At 40.0% G+C, this 22,020-nt stretch overlaps 2 protein-coding genes across 2 annotated transcripts; one reads left to right on the forward strand and one right to left on the reverse strand.

Moving 5' to 3' along the window:
- The first annotated feature begins 30 nt into the window (after positions 1 to 30).
- fwe (calcium channel flower) lies at positions 31 to 20,716 on the forward strand. The gene is made up of 5 exons (XM_028300777.1): positions 31 to 142; positions 224 to 344; positions 2,967 to 3,174; positions 9,606 to 9,716; positions 15,959 to 20,716. Exons 1-5 carry the CDS (start codon positions 140 to 142, stop codon positions 16,095 to 16,097), a joined length of 582 nt encoding a protein of 193 aa, XP_028156578.1. The 5' UTR covers positions 31 to 139; the 3' UTR covers positions 16,098 to 20,716.
- Positions 20,717 to 21,353: 637 nt separating this feature from the next.
- Lamtor5 (Late endosomal/lysosomal adaptor, MAPK and MTOR activator 5) lies at positions 21,354 to 22,020 on the reverse strand. The gene is made up of 2 exons (XM_028300782.1): positions 21,579 to 22,020; positions 21,354 to 21,380 (listed from the first exon to the last, which is right to left on the reverse strand). Exon 1 carries the CDS (start codon positions 21,859 to 21,861, stop codon positions 21,589 to 21,591), a length of 273 nt encoding a protein of 90 aa, XP_028156583.1. The 5' UTR covers positions 21,862 to 22,020; the 3' UTR covers positions 21,354 to 21,380; positions 21,579 to 21,588.

The following is a 22,020-nucleotide window of genomic DNA, read 5'->3' on the forward strand; positions in this document are numbered from 1 at the left end:
AAGGAGTTGATAATACTTGTAATAAAATAAAGTTGTAAATGGAACCAGACTTGCTGCTTGGTAATCAGTTTTTTAATTTGACACTTGACAGGTGTCAAGTCAAGAGACAAGACAAGGCAGTGAATTGATTTTCTTGAAAATGGTAAATTTAAAATAAAATTAGTTATTTCTTGCCTTTTTATGTACAGTTTTCGCAAATTGTGATGTGTTGTAATTTTTGCAGTCGTTCGCGGACAAGATTGGTATGCTTATGTCTCGGCCAGGTGCCGAGAATGCCCAGAAAGATGACGTTCCATGGTGGATGCGCTACGGTGGACGAGGCCTGGGGATATTTGGCAGTTTCAGTAAGTAGTTTTTGTACATTTTAAATGACCTATAACTTTCTCGTATTACACTTCATGAATCGTTGTAGTAACATATGTTTTGTTTTCGAGCTCTAGATCCTTGACCCTCTTTTTTAGGTATAAAGCTTACAGTTTAAATTTCATTCCTATTTCTTTTGTTAAATTTACTATAAATACTTTTTCCATAGTGTTTATTCTTGTAACAGCGCTGCAGTAGCAGAACAATGACCTTTAGAATAATTGTAATAATTCATTACAAGTCAGGAAGCATCTGATAGTTACTAAAAAACTATTACAACCGTTTATAGCATTGGTTTTTGTAGTTTTAATAACCATTACTATTGGTTGCTATAATCTTGATCTTGGATTTCATAGATCATGATCATCATCATCAATTTACATGACTCCCACCCACCTGATAATCAAAATTCAGCAGTCTATCCAGACTAGAAATAAAGTGGATAATAGCTCTGTTCCCAGACTAAATTGTCAAGCCAAAAACTATGATGATGTTTGGACTAAATAAAAATATTTTTCTTTCTTTCATTCAAAAATATAGAACCATTATATTCTTATTTTTTGTCTTTGTAGATCTTATTTTACACTCTTGACATTAATTTTCATTACTAATCCTAATACTAATTATATTTAGTCTATTTCTTAGATAACAATGTTCTGAGACACATCATGAATGAAATACAAAGTAAACAAGATCTCTTATCTCCAGAGGACACAACTTTCGAATTCATACACTGTTATCAGAGTACATGAGGATTACTTTGATATGAAAATAAATAATTATTAAGTGCTATACAAACATCCCTTACTTTTTGACATTGATTTGCTTTTTGTTGTAAAATGCTTTTTTAAATACACACAAGTCACATAATGTTTAGGCAATGTCTAAAATATCAATCACATTGAACACACAATTAAAGTGAAGTATTAATTTGTATTATTTTAAAACTTTACTGCTAAATAATCTAAAAGTGTTTTTAAAATTATAGTATGTAGAGTTCTTGCAATTGCCATTCTGTTTTAATAATATAAATGAGCATCATATCAATACCATATTTAAATTGGAAATGTTTATTTGTAATGTTGGATGGGGAAACACTACAGGTAATTAAAGTGGAAACCACTCATTGTGCTGAATAATAATGGTTTTTCATCCTTCCTAAGTAGTAAAGTACTACTTGAATCACTAATTTATATTTATTAATTCATTCTATATATTTTTTTTAAATTTTCTATGATATCATGGGTCTGATTATAGGATTGTCGAATAATAAAGAGGAACATTTCAATTACCGTTGCTAATTATATAAATGTTTCACTGTGCATGCTTTGGTTACTTTCAATTGTAAAAACCGTTGGATGAAAGCCATTTAAAATATTACATTTATTATTAATGATAATTTTACTGTATTTTTATGTAAAGGACTGGGAGTAACTTAGTAGCATTATTGTTGATATGCAGCAATTTTTAAGCCAAACTGTTACCTTAAACATAACAAAATAATTTCCTAAATGTACAGCCTATACAAATGTCTACTTCTCTAAAATAACATCTTAATTTACAAATTCCACAACAGCTGTAAGTTGGTTTAATGCCATGATTAGTAAATCATTCAAGCATTAAGACAAAAAAAAGTTGTATAAATGACACAAAAAATTCTAAAGACAGTAGACAGTTTTATTTATATTTGTCCTTGTGCAAGGTTTTCTTTTGTGGTAACTTTGTTAGTTCCTATTGTTATTCTAATCTTTTTATCGCGAATTGCACAAAATAAAGCAATTTATCTTGGCTACTAAAAAAATGTTTTTATAGGTTTGTGAAGATTTATGTTCCGTGATGTACTTTAAATGACTGTATAAATTTTATTGCTTTTGATAAATAGCTGGCTATCGTTTATTTTCAATGAACTATTCTAGAATAATACAGTTATTTAAAATCTTATCACCATTAATTTCTCAATTAATCAACACTAATAGACACTTCTCATGTCTTGTCTATGATACATTACAAGTTCTNTAAGTTGTGTCAGGTCATTCGTCCATCAGGCTGTTAACCGACCCTACTCTTGGCTACCACGCGTGTGTGGCGTGGTCTTAATACAAGAACATTTCTTTCGTATCGTATCAGTCCTGTCGTCAGTTCTTAATGCTATCTGCAATGCCATTGACTCCCAGATTGATTACCCAATGGGTTATGCTATCGTTCCTTTGCGAATTTAATGATATCGCATAAAATAGGCGCAGACCACATTTTTTTTAGACAGACTTATTTCCACATCTCCTCTGCGCTCCGCTTTGGTGGAAATGGATCGCGCGGAGAAGAGAGCAGAAGTGTCGCGCGGACATTTTTCTATACATAGAATTTGAGAGGGTTCGGAGCGGAGCTGTGCGGAGTGTGTTTTCCTTTTATTAGACAGCAATACAGCTGACAGCCACAGCACACATCTCCTCTGGCATCGCCGCCGATCTACTTCGCTCCGCTTTGGTGGAAATAGCCTGCCAGTTTCGCCGCAATCTCTCGTCTCCGCTCCGCTCCGCCTTGGTGGAAGCCGAGCCTAAAGAAGAGGGGTGTAAATTATAATTATAGCGTGTTATCGTCCACAGTCTGCATGCTGTTCGGCCTTCTAAACTGCACCGGCATCTTCCTATTCGACGTGTCGAGTGTTGTGGCGGGCGTGTGGCAGATGCTGTCCGGCTTCCTGGTGATGGTGTGTGAGGCGCCATGCTGCTGCTTCTTCATCGACTACGTGCAGGTGCTCTCCGACAAGCTTGAGTCGCGCCCGTACTGGAACAAGGCCGCGCTGTACATCGGGTGAGCCAGTCTTATTATTATGTTTCATCATCAATTTCAAAATGTCTTTATTTCCGTAAAATAATGTTACATCAAAACAGTTCTAGTGTACTATCGGCAACAGTGTTAACTGCCCATTGCCAGTCATGTCATCTCGTTCTATCGCAAAGAATCACCATTTAATTAGAGCGAGAGCAAAAACGGAGATGGATAGTTAACAGTGTGGCCCTGTGTACATTTTAAAATCCTCATCCTCAATCAGACTTTTAGCTATGGATGTCCACTGCTAAACACCCGCCATACACGGACAGCTTGAAGCAGCTAGTATCCGACAGCTTCAAGCTGTCCATGTATGACAGGCGATAGGCCTCCCCCAATGACTTCTACAAAGGCCGGTTGGGAGCGGCCTGGATCCAGCGCGCTTCTGCTACCTTTATGAAGTCGTCAGTCCACCTTATGGGTGATTATAAGTTTACTGTGAAGTATTAAAAATTACACTAACTTTCGATCTAGTTACACCGACCGTGGTCAGTTCCAGGAACATGAAACTGTTTCATATTATGGTGCTCTTACAACTTGCTAGAGTAAACAAATTCACACACATTCTTCAAACTACTCGTAGGTAAATCTAGTGTAATCGCGTTTGATTAGATAACGGCTTAACTTAATTACCTACGTAGTAATCTCGTCGTCCTAAGCTAATATTTGTTCCCTAAGGGATTTGAATTGTATAGTTTTTCCTTGCTTATTTTGTATAATGTGTAGTAAGTAATAATCTGGCTATCTTCATTTGATGGCAAGCAATAATCTAGCAAGACTAGTAAGTCAAAACAAAACCACAACATGATACTTCACTCTGACTTTAAACATCAACTAAGAATAAAGCATTGTATTGTCTCGTCCCATGAATACTGACCCATCTATTATTCAGGCTTAACCAACTTATTTTCACTTGAATGTAACCTAGATTGGAAATAGAACAGCGTCGGTTATGGTCGATACCTTGCATAACGAACATAACGAAGTCTCCGCCTGCGCGACAGTGGAATCGGATGCGCCATTTAAAATTAACGCGACGTGAATGAGCTTCTTTCATGCCCACTTAAAGGCGGTTATACACATGCCAATAACTTGTACATTTGCATACCAGTTTCTCAGATGTGCCACCAACTGACGGTATATGCTAAATCACATGCCCGTATTTAGCAAGCGAGTAGATCTAACAAGATAATCGATTTTCTTGTTTTTTAGTTAAAAATAAACGCACACAAGGATGTAAATTGCATAATAGAAGTGTGTCCAAATGTCCACATTGCGCCAATTGTTTGCACATATCGTTAACAAGCATTTATAAGATACTTTTACGTTTTACTTGCATGTGTATCGCCACTTTTCAAACGAGAGAGCGTCAAGAAAACGTAAAAATTGTTATGATAATATTTTTTATTGCTAGTGCAAGAACAAAGCGAGATAATGAAGTGTAATTAATTCGTTATCTGACCCATAATGGCACCTAAACGTAACGCCACGGAACTGTTAATCGGGTTGACTCACCGTGTTTACAAACTATATGCCCCACAGATATGGATAGATGCAGCATGTGTCAAAAATTGTATGAAGCCGAGCGTGCCACTTTTTAAACGTAATTAGTGTCATTTTAGCGAATTTTAGTGATTGCCGCAACGTAAAAGTAATCGTATCATCGTATTGCATTTGCAAAGTCATCGAATGATATCGTGCGACTCGATTCGAAAATTAATTAATTCCGATAAAACTGATAATTTGTTAAATGCAAAACCAAAAACATCTTTATTTACCTTTTTAAAATAAATTAATTCTTACAAATCATCAAATCTCGTTATTTTTTTTACCCTACCAGCGTTTCAAGACATAAATTTGTCAAGTGCATGAATACATGCATCAGTGTGTGTCTTATTGTTATGAGTAAGTACGGTTCCTTGGGATCGGTATGAGTGCACCACATACAGGGACCATGGTTTTAACTCTTAAGAGTACATCGCAGGATATGTATTAAAAGCAATGCTACTTTATACTTCTTCTACTGCTACTTTATGCTAATTAATTATTTGTTACTTGTGCTGTTAATTACAATTCTCAATCCGTAAATAATTTCTTCTTNAGACCTAAAGGATCGCCTTGCTGAACACCAACGGCTGACTCAATACAATGATTGGTATAAAGTAATTTAGATGGGGAGTTGTAACACTGGTAAACGAAAGGATAAATCTGAGGAATGTGTTATGTCTTGAAACGCTGGTAGGGTAAAAAAAATAACGAGATTTGAGGATTTGTAAGAATTACTTTATTTTAAAAAGGTAAATAAAGATGTTTTTGGTTTTGTATTTAACAAATTATCAGTTTTATCGGAATTAATTAATTTTCGAATCGAGTCGCACGATATCTTTCGATGACTTTGCGAAAGCAGTACGATGATACGATTACTTTTACGTTGCGGCAATCACTAAAATTCGCTAAAATGACACTAATGACGTTTAAAAAGTGGCACGCTCGGCTTCATACAATTTTTGACACATGCTGCATCTATCCATATCTGTGCCCGCCATACACGGACAGATTGAAGCAGCTAGTATCCTACAGCTGCAAGCTGCGACTGCATAGCAAACTACAGTATACTACGTAGTACACACATACACGAAACCGCTCGAGCAGCAGCAACTGCTTCCGTAGTTTGCTATGCAGTCGCAGCTTTAAGCTGTCGTCACTAACTGCTTCAAGCTGTCCATGTATGACAGGCCATAGGCCTCCCCCAATGATTTCTACAAAGGTTGGTTGATACCTGCGTGGATCCAGCGCCCTTCTGCTACCTTTATGAAGTCGTCAGTCCACCTTATGGGTGATTATAAGTTTACTGTGCAAAAATTACGCTAACTTTCGATCTAGTTACACCGACCGTGGTCAGTTCCAGGAACATGAAACTGTTTCATATTATGGTGCTCTTACAACTTGCTAGAGTAAACAAATTCACACACATTCTTCAAACTACTCGTAGGTAAATCTAGTATAATCGCGTTTGATTAGATAACGGTTTGACTTAATTACGTAGTAGATAATCTCTTCGTCCTAAGCTAATATTTGTTCCTTAAGGGATTTGAATTGTACCTTTAGTTTTTCCTTGCTTATTTTGTATAATGTGTAGTAAGTAATAATCTGGCTATCTTCATTTGATGGCAGGCAATAGTCTAGCAAATCAAAACAAAACCACAACATGATACTTCACTCTGACTTTAAACCATGAACAAAGAATATAGCATTGTATTGTCTCGCCCCATGAATGCTGACCCATTTATTATTCAGGCTTAACTAGCTTATTTTCACTTGAATGTAACCTAGATTGGAAATAGAACAGCGTCGGTTATGGTCGATACCTTGCATAACGAACATAACGAAGTCTCCGCCTGCGCGACAGTGGAATCGGATGCGCCATTTAAAATTAACGCGACGTGAATGAGCTTCTTTCATGCCCACTTAAAGGCGGTTATACACATGCCAATAACTTGTACATTTGCATAGCAGTTTCTCAGATGTGCCACCAACTGTCGGTATATGCTAAATCACATGCCCGTATTTAGCAAGCGAGTAGATCTAAAAAGATAACCGATTTTCTTGTTTTTTAGTTGGAAATAAAGGATGTAAATTGCATAATAGAAGTGTATCCAACTGTCCACATATATCGCTAACAAGCATATAAGATACTTTTCCGTTTTACTTGCGTGTGTATCGCCGCTTTAACAATGAGAGAGCGTCAAGAAAACGTAAAAATTGTTATGATAATATTTTTTATTGCTAGTGCAAGAACAAAGCGAGATAATGAAGTGTAATTAATTCGTTATCTGACCCATAATGGCACCTAAACGTAACGCCACGGAACTGTTAATCGGGTTGACTCACCGTGTTTACAAACTATATGCCCCGTATTGCGAGACGTCACTCGACCATGAACTTCGTAAGATTCATTGACTTCGTTGATGATTTGCGAATTATTAAGTCATAAATTATGCTAATTATTCAGGAATAAGGAAAATACTTCCAGCTATAAGATAAGATGTACCAATTCAAGGTGTAAGTTAGCTAATGGTCGTTAGACTTGACACCTACTTAGAATGACATTATTTATTCAGGTTTATCTTTTTCTTCCATTTGCTTGTATGTAATTAAGATACGAATACCTAAAGGCAATTTATCTGAACAGTGTATGTGTTACGGCTAAAGATAGGTGTGAACATAAACTTAAGATTATCCGGCTAAACTTAAGTTTATCTTCGAGAAGCAGCTAAAGTTCGATAACATGTTAGTTTGCGTCGTGATAGTCCATCTTTAGCAGGCTAATGTGCACATTAGCCAAAACGAAACGGCTAAAAATGTATTCGATGGGCGCGCCAGGCCGGCGGAGGGCTTGAGGGGGCGGTGGGGAGACAGCGAATAGCTCTATGTTATTTACTAGATATTGTTTTAAGTAATTAACACTGAAGAAGTTTTATTTTGTTTTATTTTGTAATTTTAAATACCTACCTACAGAAGATTCTGTAATGACCAAATGGTACTTTATTATTTTATTTTAATGATTAGGTACCTAGATATTGTTTGAAGTAATTAATATTTTGTTATTGTAATAATTGTAATTTTGAATACCTACATAGGTACATAAAAGTATGTGTAATGAAAGTGATTATTTTTTAATAAAGTTTTCATGTCAAAATAGTAAACATTATTACTTATTTCCTTTTCCATTTCCTTCTACATTTTTAGCCAAGGGACTGCGGTTACACTTAAGTTTAGCCGGCTAAAGATAGAAGAAACTAACATTAACACCTCGTCGAAGATAAACTTAAGTTTAGCCGGCTAATCTTAAGTTTATGTTCACATCTATCTTTAGCCGTAACATATGCATATATTGATTGCATTGAACTTCAGGGTAAAAGACTGATTATGCGTTTGATTATTCATGCCTATGAGAGATTGATACCGTATAACTTTATTTATAAGCTTCATAGTATGCAAGCAAGCATCGTTTGGTATCGGGCCTTGTCAGCGATCCGCGCGGATGTATCATGTCTGCAGCTTGCCGAGCTAATGCCACGCGTGTATCCTCGCTAATCCAATATGCACACATCCAATTAACGCTGCGTTTCAATTATTCCTGTAACTCGTTTTAATTAAAGCAACTACATCATCTAGAGCTGGATCGCTCTGGAAGATTAGATTGATTGTGCAGTCCCTTTATTATTTTTATATCTGTTTTACTTTTTGCGGTGAATAAAAATAATTAAAATAATAAAAAATAAAAGAATATCCTTGGACATTTTTACACTGCGGCGCTAGTCCCAAACCAAGCAAAGCTTGTACTATGGGTACTAGACAACGGATATAAACATACTTGAATACTTTTTTTTTTGTAAATACATACATATTATACATAGAAAACACCCAGACGCGTCACAGAAATTAAAATTCAGCATATCAATTTCTGCCCGGCCGGGAATCGAACCCGGGACCTCTCGGCATAGTAGTCCGTTCTGAACCACTACACCAAACGGCCGAATTAAATTCCATACTATAGATGCAGTTATTGAGGTGATTGTATACCTTATATAAACTAGTGAAGTTAGATATAAACTCGTCAAGCAAACCAAAGTCGTTTCGTCAAAAAATAACCAATTAATACGTCCCACTTCTAGAACGAGTTTTGTGATGTCATAATTTCTTTATCTTTATTAAATGTGAGCGTTAACGGAAACAGGTTAATAACTTGATAAATACACATGTACCAGAATACTACGTTAAGAATTTCAGACCCAGCCAGAAATTTTGCCTGCAAGCTGCTTCGTGGATCTTTGGAGTCTTCTTGCACCCTCGTCACTCTCCGTCCCACGCCCAAGTAGCCGCCTACTGAATCGGAAAACTTTCGATAATCCTCTATGCAAAACCAATCTCGGCCAGCATTCACCACAATATCGCATAGCGTGGGGCTGTAATTTTGTTCACACCGAAGTTGACATTTTCCACGGTTCTATCGCCTCTATCAAAAACAACCTATTTATGACGTGAAAGGGCATGAAAATCTGAAGTCTCGCTGATGTTTCTTTGCAACTAAATATTGAAAATGCTTGCGCGATTATGGTACTTCACATAAGGTTAAGATTTCCGACACTGAACCGTCCCAGCTATAACATTGTCAGGACGACTCTACTATAAATAATGGATTATAAGTTCCTATTTTTGTCGCGTTAGACAACCATATATGTAATTATGACATTTACAGGAGGGGGCTACTATCAATTCTGGGTTGTTAGTTTTTGATTTTTGCCACTTGACGTTTCAAAATCGTTGGACTACACCAAAGGTTTTAAAAACGGCACCCTTCATGCGTTTCTGTTGGTCGTTTGTTTAAAACTCTTCAATGCTTGTTCCAGCCTGGCGCTGCCTCCGTTCTTTCTGGCGACCACCAGCTTGAGCACGTGGCTGGGAAGCGGGCTGATCTTCGCCACGGGCATTGTCTATGGGATGATGGCGCTCGGCAGAAAGTAAGATCTATTTCATACCTCCACAAGAACAATCGGTACGGCTGGTGTTATAGGATAGATGCCGTTGTATAGTGATGATTGACTTCAATGAGGGCATAAATTTAGCGCTTACGAGTTGGCGCCACTGTAAAGTAACATCACAGTGGGGGCTACCCTTTTTTTTTACTGTATTTTGACGTTCATAAGTGCCACTAGTGGTCAAAATTGAATAAAATATTTTTTAATTTTGATTGACTGTCACTCATTTGCTAGTGGCGACAGACAGTGGTGCCAACTGGTGACCACTAACGGTAGGAGGACTATCGCATTATTTTGTACTCAACAGGATGGCGCCACTGTAGAGTAGGTTCATGTCAAACGCCAGTGGTGCCAACTGTCAAGTATAAAAACGATAGCAAATGTGTCTGCAGTAGACGTGCGTTCAAGATAATATGCAAATTCTTCGCTCTGTTTTATTGGTGATTTGTATTAACATGACTTTGTGTGAGTGATATTAACTTTTTGTAATTAACCTAGTGATAGAATGGATGGAAAATGTCAATGGAACATAGGACAAACTTTTAATTATTATACTTCTTAATTTGAGCAACTTGATAAAAGATCTTTATGTATGGAGTATAATAGAATCTATTTTGTAACGACGTTAGCGTTATTTTTAACAATATGTTTTAACAATAAGTATGTAACTCTAATAAACTGATAAGAAAGTCTACTATAAATTCGTACTTAGGTGTGAGTGATTAAATGTGATTAATATTTAAATAAATTAAAGACTGAACAATACACTAATTTGTAGATAGAAGGTTTTGCTACTAATCTAACTATATACCGTCGTTTCTCAATGTTTTTGTCCCGTCGACTCCTTTAAAAATAATATGTAAGTATATAACCAATGATATTTAAAATTATTCCTTCTTGCTGACTACATTACATAATATTACTACAACAATTAAAAATGATTGCTCATTTTTTCTTCTTCCTATCGTGTCGACAACAAACCTACACAATGTCAGCCCAAAACTCTACTACAAGAGTGGCGTAGTTTATCAGCACATTTAAATAGAACTAGCGGCCGCCCGCGACTTCGTACGCGTGGATCCCGTTTTACCCCCTTCATCTATCTTACGCGGTTTAGATTTTTTCATACAAATGTTTTTTCCCGCTAACTCCCGTTCCCATGACAATTTTGCAATATCCTGTTGTAACTAAGCTTTAAGTTTACTAAGGTACCTGCATGCCAAATTTCAAGCTTCTAACTTAAGCGGTTTAGATTTTTTATACAAAAGGATTTTCCCGCTAATTCCCGTTCCCGTGGGAATTTCGGGAATTCCTTTCTTAGTGCACCTCTACGGTACCTAAGCTACGTCCCTTCCTTCAAGTGCCTACGTTTAGCCGTTTAGGCTGTGCGTTGATATGTCAGTCAGTCAGTTTCTCCTTTTATATATTTAGAAGATTACTATTCAAGCGACCAGATTGAGAAACGACGGTCAAACTATCGGGTTAGGCGGTTGTCTGTGCGCTTGTAACGGTGTGGGGCGACAGGGGCTCGCGAGACGACATGGCCGCGATGGCGGCGGGCGCAACCACGCCGCCCGGCGCGCCGCATCCCGCGCCCGACCACAAGGTCACGCTGATGGAGGATCCCGACGTCTGGCGCCCCAACTAAAGGCAACTACGCTCGCTTGCATGCACTAGACACGTTTCGTTCACGTAGTTTTTGATCCGGCTCGAAGGACCACCCTTTTGGCACTCTTAGGTCTTTCACGTACTATTAGATCCAGCTCGAAGGACCACGCTTTTAGCCAGGTGCGCCGCATCCCGCGCCCGACCACAAGGTCACGCTGATGGAGGATCCCGACGTCTGGCGCCCCAACTAAAGGCAACTACGCTCGCTTGCATGCACTAGACACGTTTCGTTCACGTAGTTTTTGATCCGGCTCGAAGGACCACGCTTTTAGCCGGTCGCACCGCTCTGCAGGCGCCCGACCACAAGGTCACGCTGATGGAGGATCCCGACGTCTGGCGCCCCAACTAAAGGCAACTACGCTCGCTTGCATGCACTGGAACACGTAGTTTTTTATCCGGCTCGAAGGACCACGCTTTTGGCCAGGCGCCCGACCACAAGGTCACGCTGATGGAGGACCCTGACGTCTGGCGCCCCAACTAAAGGCAACTACGCTCGCTTGCATGCACTAGAACACGTTTTTTATCCGGCTCGAAGGACCACCCTTTTGGCACTCTTAGGTCTTTCACGTACTATTAGATCCAGCTCAAAGGATCACGCTTTTGGCCAGGCGCGCCGCATCCCGCGCCCGACCACAAGGTCACGCTGATGGAGGATCCCGACGTCTGGCGCCCCAACTAAAGGCAACTACGCTCGCTTGCATGCACTAGACACGTTTCGTTCACGTAGTGTTTGATCCGGCTCGAAGGACCACGCTTTTAGCCCGGCGCGCCGCATCCCGCTCCCGACCACAAGGTCACGCTGATGGAGGATCCCGACGGTAGGCGCCCCAACTAAAGGCAACTACGCTGGCTTGCATGCACTAGACACGTTTCGTTCACGTAGTGTTTGATCCGGCTCGAAGGACCACCCTTTTGGCACTCTTAGGTCTTTCACGTACTATTAGATCCAACTTAAAGGATCACGCTTTTAGCCAGGCGCGCCGCACCCGGCGCCCTACCACAAGGTCACGCTGATGGAGGATCCCGACGTCTGGCGCCCCAACTAAAGGCAACTACGCTCGCTTGCATGCACTATAGTCTGGTCTGTGAGCACGTAGAATTTTGTCCAATGACCTCAAGCTACCCATCCTTATCGCTCGCGCGTTATTATGTTGCTATCGCGCTCGCACACTCACTGCGGGCGCCCGTCGCACAGTCGCGACAGCAATATTACGCGCGAGCGATGAAAATGGGTAGCTTGGGGTAATTGGACAAAATTCTACGTGCTCACGGACCGGGCTTTAGATGACTAGAACACGTTTCGTTCACGTAGTTTTTGATCCTGCTCGAAGAACCAAGACCCTTTTAGCGGGTCACACCGCTTTTCAGGCACCCGACTATAAGGTCACGCTCATGGAGGACCCCGACGTCTGGCGCCCCAACTAAAGGCAACTACGCTCGCATGCATGCACTAGACACGTTTCGTTCACGTAGTTTTTGATCCGGCTCGAAGGACCACGCTTTTAGCCGGTCACACCGCTCTTCAGGCACCCGACTATAAGGTTACACTGATGATGGACCCCGACATCTGGCGCCCCAACTAAAGGCAACTACGCTCGCTTGCACGCACTAGACACGTTTCGTTCACGTAGTTTTTGATCCGGCTCGAAGGGCCACGCTTTTAGCCCGGCGCGCTGCATCCCGCGCCCGACCACAAGGTCACGCTGATGGAGGATCCCGACGTCTGGCGCCCCAACTAAAGGCAACTACGCTCGCTTGCATGCACTATAGTCTGGTCTGTGAGCACGTAGAATTTTGTCCAATGACCTCAAGCTACCCATCCTTATCGCTCGCGCGTAATTATGTTGCTATTGCGCTCGCACACTCACTGCGGGCGCCCGTCGCACAGTCGCGACAGCAATATAATTACGCGCGAGCGATGAAGATGGGTAGCTTGGGGTCATTGGACAAAATTCTACGTGCTCACGGACCGGGCTTTAGATGACTAGAACACGTTTCGTTCACGTAGTTTTTGATCCGGCTCGAAGGACCACGCTTTTGACCAGGCGCCCGACCACAAGGTCACTCTCATGAAAGACCCCGACGTCTGGCGCCCCAACTAAAGGCAACTACGCTCGCTTGCATGCACTATAGTCTGGTCTGTGAGCACGTAGAATTTTGTCCAATGACCTCAAGCTACCCATCCTTATCGCTCGCGCGTAATTATGTTGCTATTGCGCTCGCACACTCACTGCGGGCGCCCGTCGCACAGTCGCGACAGCAATATTACGCGCGAGCGATGAAAATGGGTAGCTTGGGGTAATTGGACAAAATTCTACGTGCTCACGGACCGGGCTTTAGATGACTAGAACACGTTTCGTTCACGTAGTTTTTGATCCTGCTCGAAGAACCAAGACCCTTTTAGCGGGTCACACCGCTTTTCAGGCACCCGACTATAAGGTCACGCTCATGGAGGACCCCGACGTCTGGCGCCCCAACTAAAGGCAACTACGCTCGCATGCATGCACTAGACACGTTTCGTTCACGTAGTTTTTGATCCGGCTCGAAGGACCACGCTTTTAGCCGGTCGCACCGCTCTGCAGGCGCCCGACCACAAGGTCACGCTGATGGAGGATCCCGACGTCTGGCGCCCCAACTAAAGGCAACTACGCTCGCTTGCATGCACTAGACACGTTTCGTTCACGTAGTTTTTGATCCGGCTCGAAGGACCACGCTTTTAGCCGGTCGCACCGCTCTGCAGGCGCCCGACCACAAGGTCACGCTGATGGAGGATCACAACGTATGGCAACTAAAGGCAACTACGCTCGTTTGCATGCACTAGAACACCTTGGCTCAAAGGACCACCCTTTTGGCACTCTTAGGTCTTTCACGTACTATTAGATCCAGCTCGAAGGACCACGCTTTTAGCCAGGCGCGCCGCATCCCGCGCCCGACCACAAGGTCACGCTGATGGAGGATCCCGACGTCTGGCGCCCCAACTAAAGGCAACTACGCTGGCTTGCATGCACTAGACACGTTTCGTTCACGTAGTTTTTGATCCGGCTCGAAGGACCACGCTTTTAGCCGGTCACCACACCGCTCTTCAGGCACCCGACTATAAGGTTACACTGATGGAGGACCCTGACGTCTGGCGCCCCAACTAAAGGCAACTACGCTCGCTTGCATGCACTAGAACACGTTTTGTTCACGTAGCTTTTGATCTGGCTCGAAGGACGACGCTTTTAGCCGGTCACACCGCTCTTCAGGCACCCGACTATAAGGTTACACTGATGGAGGACCCCGACGTCTGGTGCCCCAACTAAAGGCAACTACGCTCGCTTGCATGCACTAGAACACGTTTCGTTCACGTAGTTTTTGATCCGGCTCGAAGGACCACCCTTTTGGCACTCTTAGGTCTTTCACGTACTACGAGATCCAGCTCGAAGGACCACGCTTTTAGCTAGGCGTACCGCTTCAGGCGCCCGACCATAAGGTTACACTGATGGTGGACCCCGACATCTGGCGCCTCAACTAAAGGCAACTACGCTTGCTTGCATGCACTAGTACACTGGTTCACGAACTCTTAAATCCGGCTCGAAGGATCACCTTTTATGGCGATCGCACACTCGGAGCGCTACACTAAGTTTCAACTAGCAAGTTTGTAGTAGATTTGTCTGGCTCGGAGGATCACTTTTTATAACTTTGTTTTAGATTCGGCTTCGTGAGTAACTTTTTTCACGCTCTATTTTGCATCGACACGAACGAGGCACCTATTTTTATTTGCGCACCCTCATATTCGGTTCTTTTTACACATCTAATTATTTGAGGAACTATGTGAAATGTTTCTTTCTTTTATTTTTAAGTTTTAAGCTATTTAAGTACTCGTATTGTGATTGAACTGTTTTATTTCTAATGTGTAGCTGTTAAACGTACAGTTCAACGTATATTAAGTTGCTTTTTCTTTTACTTTTTTTATTCAAGAGTTTCACGTTTTTATTGCATTACCTACATTAGATGTGATGTGATAAGCTAAAGTAGAAGCTAATATCCTTGTGTTATGTCCGCAATCATTGGATCTGCCGGGCTAAGATCTCGCCACGATAACATCTTATCGTGGTATTATATCGATTTTAGACGACAAATGTCTTATCATCTAATATTTCAATCGACAGATATCTTTTAACTGAAGAATAAGGTTGTCGTTTCGACATATTTCCCATACTGAAACTTTCAATGTGCCAAACTTATTCTTCAAAAGTTATCTGACGCTTGAAATATCAGCCCTAAGGCTGGTTTTAGTGTCACGCGGACTGTCAGTGCGGATCGCTCCGCACAGCCGATCTGTATGAACTGCTAGGGAGCGGAGCGGTTCCTCCGGACCGCATTACTCTAAAACGCTCACTAGAAGTTCATACAGATTGACCGTGCGAAGCGGGTCCGCACCGGACGGTCCGCGTGACACTAAAACCAGCCTAAAGGGTAAGTATAAAATGCATCGATAAGATTTTATCGTGGCGCGCATTCCAGGCCTGCTGATAAGCAAAAGCAGCCTCTAATCTCTTGTCATTGTCCCGCAGAGCTTCAATAGACGAGATGCGGACGTCGGCGGCGACCCTGGAGGCGGGAATGGCGGGGCCCACCACCACCGCGCCGCGCGCCAAGCTCGTGGCCAACGAGCTGCCCGTCAGCTTCACCGGAGCCCCCGAGCGACACTGACGGAGCCCTATAGCCCGCGAGGCGCCCGCTCCGCACTACTCATCCGTATACTCGCCTTAGGCTAAGAAATCACGGCGCGATTTTCACCCGCGCCCGCGGCGTTATTTCAAAACTCACGGGAACGGTTATTTGCGCGGTTAGGTTATGAACTCACGGCGCAGGTAAAAATTGCGTCTCGCTAAGTCACTGGTACAAAATGGTCGCCCGCCGATCGATCGCAGAGTGCGTGGGCGAAAACCGCGTCGTGAGTTGTGCATTAGTTTTGACAAAAGAACCTTAATTCTACAGAAGCTCGCAACCGCCACGGGCGCGGGTGAAAATCGCGCCATGAGTTCTTAGCTTTAAGCCTTTATTTCCTCTTAAGTTGACGACGGTTCCTGACATACGTCGAGCTTACGAATATACACTAGTTCTATGGAGCACCGCACTGTAGTCAGTGGCAGATAATTATTCGCGCGTACGACGGTCGACTGAGCGGACTGATTGATGCGTTACTGAACAATAGGAGCGCGCTCAGTGCGCCGCTGACCACTCTGCCGTACGGATTATGCGCTTATAGCCAAGACATGATTGTTTGGTACAGCGATTGGTTTCGCAGTGCGGTACTTTTCTGTGTTCATATGCAATGGTACCTGCCACCAACGTCGGTAACTGACGTCAACTTAGGAGGAAATCAAGCCTGTTTGTTTCCACATGAGCATGCTCAAGTAAATGAACGGCTGATTTGACCGAGCCATTCATTCTCCACTTGAGCGCCTCGGCCAAATGAGCCACTCATTCGCCTGAGCATGCTGAAGTGGATGCAAGGCTATACGCACGATGTCAGTAACCGGGATAAGTATGATGACATCAATGATATTTTTCCGTAGAATTAATATGAAAGTATCGATGGGACGCATCGACACTACATTTGACGAAGAATTCAAAACTAACTTGAGGAACGTAATCATATGATTTTGGAATTATGCTGGTGTCATCATCCCTATTGTAAAAACTTATTTGCTTGATGGTAAGCATAACCGCGAAAGATAACGCATAATGTTGAGAACGTTTAACATCGCAAAATGTAGTTATTATCGACTAATTAATTCTTTAAATTGTCCCTTTCTAATTTATTAACGAATTTTCTGGCTCTAATTAATCTTAAGTTTTTCTGACATTTTGCGCTCTTGACGTTTTTTGGAATTATAATATTATGCGTGNTATGCGTGTTTGTCTTTTTACCGGTTTGACATTGTGCGTGCGAGTCATTATTTTGGCTATATCTGCCATTCCTTCGTCTCTAGGGAGCGACAGATAAAAGCCAAAATACGGATATTGTTGTGCGGAGTCCCCTGTGCCCGCCAGGCCGAGAAAACATCGTCATATGTGGCAGCTCCATCTTAGTTGTAACGCGGTTCGGAACCAGATAAAACTGATTTAGGTCTCTCCTAAGAGGCTAGAAACGCGTCAACGCGCAGATGGAGCTGTGACATTAGTTTATGAACAAGCAGAGGCCTCCCCCATTGATCTCCAGCGAATGCCAAGGCATCCAAGGTTAAACTTTATCAGATCGACAGTATATCGCGCCGTTACACTTTACATAGTCGTCGCTATTTTACTCCATTTTACACGAGGTAGGTTCTTCCTGGATGAGGCAATTCGCCCGCTTAAAGACCTTTTTTAGAACTCTTTTAGATCATGTCTTCGGACTTCGTTACAGTTCGTGTTTGCATAATACTTTTCGTTATAACGTTTGAGCAGCTATTGTGAATGACCAACTTTGAACCTTATCGGCTTGATATTTAGAACACATTGCCAACGTACCGGAGTCCTCCATTCAATAATATTGCCAAAATAACTAAGTTTTTGGTTGTCTTGAAACATTGTTCCATATTATTGCATATTGACACGATATCATTAGATGTTATTGTACATAGAAATCACATTTATTTCAATTGAAAATCATTATTGCCTATGATATGTCAGATGTTTGTTACCATAAATTAGTTGTAGACCAGGTTGAAGATTTTTAAAGGGTAACCTTATATTATTCATTATTATTGCTTGGATTATACTTATTATTGTTGAAATTATACTTACATATTATAAATGAGATTGAACGGTAAGCAAATTTTAAATTTAATTGAAAGGTTAATAAAGCTGTAGAAGGACAAATTAAAAATAATTTTATTGAATTTATTATTATTGTATTGTTCCTGTGAGATGGTTTGATTGATTATTCCATTATTCCATATAACTTTTTGAATAAAATAATATTTTTTGGAATCAAGTCTTCGAGGGGAGGTTTTTTTAATGAAGCAGCTAAATATGTGCATTATTTTTAACATAATACTAAGAGGGCTGTAATTATGTTACTCTTATGGCTTAATAAACTGACGCGACTACGTCAGTTGATATTTATATTTCCAGTGATTGACAGAAATTATATTTAAATATGAATTTTTTTCTATACATGTATCGCGCACGTGATTTATATACTATTTCGACCTTGACAATTTGACAGTATATTCGTAATAAGATATACGTTAAACTAAGTCGATATATTAGTTAGCTAAATATTACTTGACATTGATGTAAGGTGTTTCTTTCTAAATTGTTAAACTTTACTCATAGTGTAAATATACACATTTACTCCCAATTATAATACGTTTCGTGAGAAACAAGTGTGTTCATAATATATGTATATTATTAGTTGGTCTTGGTTGCCACATTTTTTTACTATAGCAAAATGAACCTTCTAAAATACAGGAATTCACGTACGTTTAAGTTGTTTAGATGTTCAAAAACAATTTTGGCTTCACGAAATAATTATTTCATATGAATTCTCGGTGTCCATAATCAGTCTAGAACTGCTTTCAACGAGAGTGAGCCAGCCCTCCTCGTTATAAGACTTTTTAAACTATGCATTCCAAATTGCACTGTAGGTGGGTCTCATTATTTTTAATCTATTTTTATTATACCTGTGTCTATGCAACATGGCTCAATGCTACGACGAACCATAGATGAACGGATGGTATCTTATTACTACGTGTGAATAATAATTATTGCCAAACAATTGACTGTTAACAATCCTTCTTAAACCTGTTAATTACCATGAGCCATGTCGCACTATACTGTAGCTTGCATGTTATTAGATTTAGCGTTGCAGTTAGACTAGATCCTGTAGTGACTGATTTTCATTTCGTATTGTAAACATTTTTACAACAATGTCAATTTGTTACATGAACTATTTAATACTTAATAGCTATATTTCATTAGGATTACTAGCGAGGGTCACTAAATTATATTAATCAAATGTAATGTTAAAGACAAAGTTGAGGGATAGGAGATGCTAAAGTAACCAGTTATTGTACTGCCAGGTTTTGTCGGATGCGTATGTGTTGTCGCTATGGTGGTAGATAGTAGCTTTGATGTACGAATAGACAGTTGACTTGTATTAATACACACGGTGAGCACTTATTAGATTGATATGATATTGTAGAAAGACCATTAGTAAATTATCTTACAGCATCCACTACCACACCACTGTTTAGAGGCTGGTATGTTGGTCGGGGCACTCATTTTGCCAAGTCGGATGTTTATTGTGGACTGCAGTAAGATGTACCACGGTCTTATTATCAAATTGAAAACAATGGCGTGCAAGTCAATGTCTCCAATGTGGCAAAAAGGCTATTACGTCTCCGATTACATAAGAGCATGATACGAAATTATAATGAATAATAACTAACACATAAACTTAATAGAAAACTGTTTCAGACGCTAAGTATTAAAATATCACTGTTACTGTAATTGCAAGATATTTTTGTAAAATATTATAGATGATGCGGGCGCCTCGCCGCCACGAGTATTATGTGGTTAAGCAAGACCCTAGTCTTAGGTAATGTTTTCGTAGGTTTAAAAAGTTTTGCTCACACACCAATATTTTTGTGAATGGTATTTATGCGTTTAGTGTTGCCATTATAAGCCCTATTATTTAACCGTCTCTGCTCCCACTTTTCCATTGGTTGAAGTAGGCATTAGTAATTTTTAGTAATTTATTTCTTTTATAGTTATCTTCTTATAATATCTGTATCTTCCATTCAGTAAATCCGTCGCTTTACCTATGCCAATAATAATTTTAAATTGTGAGCTATTTTCACCTTATTTTGTCTATTATTATTGCCTCATTTATTATTATACATTTTAAGCAAAATAATGTAATTTATTTCGGGGTTGTATATAAACGCAATTATTATCCATAAAATTATTATTATTTTTAGTACTAAGGTTATTTTTGCTACAACTACATGAATGTACACGCATGATCTTAATTAATATACCTTTAACGAGTCAAACCAAGGGCCTCAATGACTGCGTAACATTAGAACAACTGTAGAATTTGTGGCTGTTATACATTTTTAAATTTGTTATTTCACATTTTGGAGCAATTTTTTTAATTAAACTGACCACATTCTGTAGATTTCTATGATAATTTTGATAAAGTATGGAACTAGTGAATTGTTAGTAAATAATATCAAATGTAAACATAGTTGTATAGTGTAAGCAGTTGCAGTTGTTTCGTCAAGTTAATGTTACTGTTAGGAAGGCATATCTGTAATAAATGTGTGTATATTGAATTGACTTTCATTTTTAACTTGGGATATTTTAATCCCATTACCTTAGTTAGAGTTTCCTTCCTTCCCTAGTCTTCTAAATAATAGTATGCAAACTTATTAATTTGACTAAAATCCAAACCAATTTATAATAATAGTGATTCACTCTAATAAAAGGATAGGTATTTATAATTTTTACAAACAATAATCTTGCTAAATAATTCAACGATTTCTGGCCTACTAGTAATAATACTGAGTTTCTTCAGTTTCTTGCACTGCCCTAGAGTGGTAGGGTTAATACTGGGTCAAAAGTACTTTTTAAAAAGCCATTTGCAAAAATAAATAAGTTTTATGAGTTTTTACTGCTAGACAACCCATCAAGTATAGACTACCATTGTGAATAAAATTAAAAAGACAATTTTATGTATCAATTAAATGTTTTTCTTTATTTACATTTAAACTTAAAATAAACTTTAGACTATACATAACATAAGCTAGAGATTACAATCAAGCAAGATGTATGGTGTCAAGTAGCTATATCCAAATTAAAATATGATACAAGTCAATATTGTTTGAGAAACTTTTTAAGAAGCTTTTTAATTTAAAAACAATATAAAATAATGAGGAGAGGGCCTAGAAGTTTTTTCATCAGTCTTCATCACATCTTGTGGTCAAATTAGGCTTTTACCTGAAAATAGAAGAGAAATAATAAATATGTGAATAGGAGGAGGTACCATAAATAAATCTTTCTACTGAAGTAATTTTATTTCAGTCAGTCACAGAAAAATATAAGAAGAAAAATTTACTGGAAATTACATAGGATTATGGTATTGCATTTGTAAATATATTTTTTATAGGAATATTAGAATGATTTTTTCTAACTAACCGAGTCTTTACTAGGCTTTCTGCTTAAAGATAGCGCCTGTGATCGTCCCGTGCCTCTGGATTAAGCATTGCTTCTTGTCGGTCTCGAGGCAGACGGTGGGCGGCTTGAGATTGGGCTGGATCTTGCAGGCCTGCTCCGAGATGGCCACGATGACGCCCGCGGAGTCGACGTGTGCCGTGCCCTTCGCCGCCAAGCACAGGCCCTGGTGATCCGCCACCAAGCAGCCGTTCACGTTTGGCGTGGACATTATCTCCTCTATCACTTTGTCGAGGTCTTTTTCCATGGCTGCGGTGGTACTACGTCACTTTATTTAACAAAAGGAATCTCGCAGACGTTTTAAGAAACGCAGTAAATAACAAGAAATTGGTATCGTAATTAAAAAACAAAGCCACCCAATTTATCAACAAGATGACATCTTTACAGTGACCTCATCTGTGACAGT

This window comes from Ostrinia furnacalis, unplaced genomic scaffold, assembly GCF_004193835.3.
Source record: "Ostrinia furnacalis isolate ACB-3 unplaced genomic scaffold, ASM419383v2 OfSCF0786, whole genome shotgun sequence".
Taxonomy (NCBI): Eukaryota; Metazoa; Arthropoda; class Insecta; order Lepidoptera; family Crambidae; genus Ostrinia; species Ostrinia furnacalis.